Source organism: Cyprinodon variegatus, unplaced genomic scaffold, assembly GCF_000732505.1.
Source record: "Cyprinodon variegatus isolate N-32 unplaced genomic scaffold, C_variegatus-1.0 Scaffold1181, whole genome shotgun sequence".
Taxonomy (NCBI): Eukaryota; Metazoa; Chordata; class Actinopteri; order Cyprinodontiformes; family Cyprinodontidae; genus Cyprinodon; species Cyprinodon variegatus.
In genome coordinates, this window is record NW_015151634.1 from 94,371 (window position 1) to 97,745 (window position 3,375).

Below are 3,375 nucleotides of genomic sequence, written 5' to 3' on the forward strand. Positions count from 1 at the left end.
ACTTAATATTAGAGAACACAATTGCATTGTCTTATTTAAAGTTCAAATTATCTAATTATCTTATTTTAAGAGAAAAAAAAACTCATTTCATTGGCAAACTACCTCATTTACCTACTCAAATTAAGGGTAAATACACTTAATTTAAGGAACTTTTTACTTATTTCTAGATTGTTTTTCCAGTGAACCCAATCAATTTAAATGCAATCAGATTTGATTAGCTGGAATATCTTTATGAGATGAGGTCATTTCTTAAAACAGGTTAATACTGATTATCTTATTGTCCTGAAACAAGTAAAAATGACCTCACAGTCTAAATGTTAACGTGACTCAGTCTGCAATGTGTGCTATTTTCAGAAAACAGCTGCTCAGAATTAGTTGTATTATCTAATTAGGATGAAAAAAGTTAATTTTCTTAAAACAAATCAAATAATCTTAACAATATTCAGTCTTACCAAGAAAATACATTGAAAAACAAATGTAATAAGACCAAAATGCTGAATTCAAGTTTATTACACTTGTATAGATTTTCCTTTTTTTGCAGTGTAATTATCTAATCCTAATGTTAAAAATGCTCCTTTTATTGGCATATAATCTTATTTTCCTATTCAAATTAAGGGTAAATACACTTATTTTAAGACATTTTTGCTCATTTTCAGAACATTTTCGCAGAGTAGTGTAATGAAATTTGAAGAAATGTGAAAGGAAGCAAGTGGAAAACCCTAAATACTTTTGGTTTACAGCTGAAAAGTTTTTATCCAGCTGAGTGAACAGTTTTTAATCAAACTCTGGACGCTGCAAACGTTCCTGATTCCTGACGCAACAAGCAGAAGCTTTTCTGTCATTACTGTCCTGGATATTCACGCTGACACGCAGACACACACCTGGTCTGAGTCACATTCGTTTTTAACCGACGCTCACACGTTGAAAATCAGTGAAACTTCTGCTCAGATTTTTTCCAGCCGCCCAGAATGAATCACCAGCAGCAAAATGAAGCAAAAACCCACTTCCATTAAAAAGGCTGATAAGTCTTATTCTAAGGAGAATTATAAGTCATAATGATAAAGATGAATCTTATTGAAAACTTTGCAAAACAACTCAGGTAAAAGAAAAAATATCTTTCAGTTTTTTTTCTCAACTTCTTCACCGTTTGTGGTCCGTCCCTCTTTTTTTTCTTCTTCAACACACCCTGTGATGTCATGCAGGATTTGGTCTAAAACGTTTTGTCCTTTAATTGTTCCAAGGATAGTGAATTTAAAATAAGGGCGGTAACTATCGCCTATATTACGCTGTGACGCCCATTAGATGGGATCAGTTCAGGTGAAATAACTCAGAGGACGACGTCTTGCTCAGTGGTCATGGTAAGCACCAACTTCTACAACAAACTTTTACTTTTTTTAATGCTCTTTTGTATCCTAAATTTAAAATGCATCTCTTTAAATTTCAGCCTTATTGTTTGCTGCATTAACTAATTTGTGCTTATATGGAAATATGGAATAAAATACTTCTGAATAGCAGTTCAGGCATTTTAGTAATTCAGATCTAGAAAGTGATCAGGTAGATCAGATAAACAAACTGATGTTTTATGCCTTCATTCTGGTTAATTATGATGCATGCTCTTTTACATCCTACGAAAATGCTTAAGATTAGAGGATTATATCAAAAAATAATAATAAAATGCATAAAGATGAAAAGCAAGTTTAATGCAAAGCTTCAAGGGTATTATTTTAAAAATGTACTTTTAATAAAACTCCAATTATTTGAACATTAATTCCCATTTTAAAGGTTGATTATGGAGGAAGATCGTTTACTCAGATTACTTACAGAAGCTGCTCCATCTTTATAAACGCAAACCTGTTGATTTGAACTTAATTTCAGAAAATCCAAAATCCTCAGAATATCCTGTTTGGGAAAAAAGGCTTAAACTTCTTGGTTTCCCCTCCTTTTATTCCAACGTATAGCTGCACAACAAGGATCTCCCGTTACCATGGAAACAAAGTGATTGGTGGAGAGGAAGCCTTAATCAAAGGAAAGATGTTATAGTTTTATTCTATGCCATATTTTGTCCTTTTTTTATCACAAATATTAAAGAGAAATAACAAACAGGTAGAATCCCAGAACATGATGAGCGGCGAACGTTTTAGCTACTCTTAATGTTGCAATAGAGACAATAACTCCGGTTGCTAAGCGCCCATCAATTCAAACAAATAAAGCCAAGGTGCGGCATCGGCTTAATAACCGAGTGCTACATTGCCACACCTTTTCACAGCCTTTCAACAAAACACTAAGCGGTGACTGTTTATTAAAAAAAAACACACAAAAACTAGACATTTTTTTAAACTTAACTTCCAACTGAAGTCTTACTCCTGCAGGACCATAAATCAAAACTCTTCTACTTTGGCTGCTTCCAGAGTGTAACACACCCTACCCCTAAGGGTAAGGTGTGTTACATTCATCATTTTGAAGGTTTTTGTTTATTTTAAGCAGCTCGTCTCAAAAGCTGTTGTGTAAGTTTTCAGCCGACAAAATGTCACAGAATCTCACAGAAGTTTGAAGTGAAATCACTTTTATTTCTCATTCCTTATATTGTTTCTTATCTTGCTTTTTTTTTATTAGGGCCTAAAAATGAATATCCTACAAATATTAGAGGTCTTTAAGGTGTCACATGGACCTGATCTTCAGAACCGTCCTGCATGCTTTGGATTTGTCTCTGCTTCGGAGAAAATGAATCACATGACATCCTCCTCTGCAGCCTCTTACTGCTAGAGAGGCCTATTTCGTCTTTTTGGGTTTGTTGGTGGTGCAGATCTAGGCGCATATCTATAGAACTGGCATCAGGGCAAGAAAAAAAAGTTAAAAAACAAAAGAACAACGAGGTTTGACTAAACAAACTGGTCACCCTTAAAAGTAAGATGTCTGATAATGTGAAGCCCTGATTGTTGCTGCAGAGGTTTGTTAATTACCCGTATTTTAAGTCATTTATGTGTAGGAATCTATGAGGAAATTGCTCGATTCCCTCCTGGATCGATGTCTTGGACGTCTTTAGACGTGTCTCTGCTTTCACACCTGAATCAAATCCTCCTCAGCATGCAGTCAGGTTCTCCAGCCTCCTGCTAATGACCTGATTATTAGACTCAGGTGTGTTAAAGCAGGCAGACATCTAAAAGGTGACGGGCATCTGCCCAACATGCAGGGCAGGTGGCCATGAGGGCCAGACTGACATGATAACTGATTACCGCTGTAATCAGGTAATGATCACTGGAGGAAATGATCTTTGTTACACGCTGCAGGTATGAAAACAACATGTTTACACTGCAAAAACAATCTAGAAATAAGTAAAAATTTCTTAAATTAAGTGTATTTACCCTTAATTTGAGT

At 35.1% G+C, this 3,375-nt stretch overlaps 1 protein-coding gene across 1 annotated transcript in view; it reads left to right on the plus strand.

The window, feature by feature from the left end:
* Positions 1-1,222: 1,222 nt before the first annotated feature.
* The window catches only part of LOC107101979 (plakophilin-3-like), a 27,675-nt gene continuing 25,522 nt past the window's right edge, over positions 1,223-3,375 (plus strand). Inside the window, exon 1 of the mRNA XM_015401085.1 lies at positions 1,223-1,358. Coding sequence (XP_015256571.1) covers positions 1,356-1,358 — 3 coding nt within the window. The 5' untranslated portion in view covers positions 1,223-1,355. The remainder of the gene's footprint in view (positions 1,359-3,375) is intronic.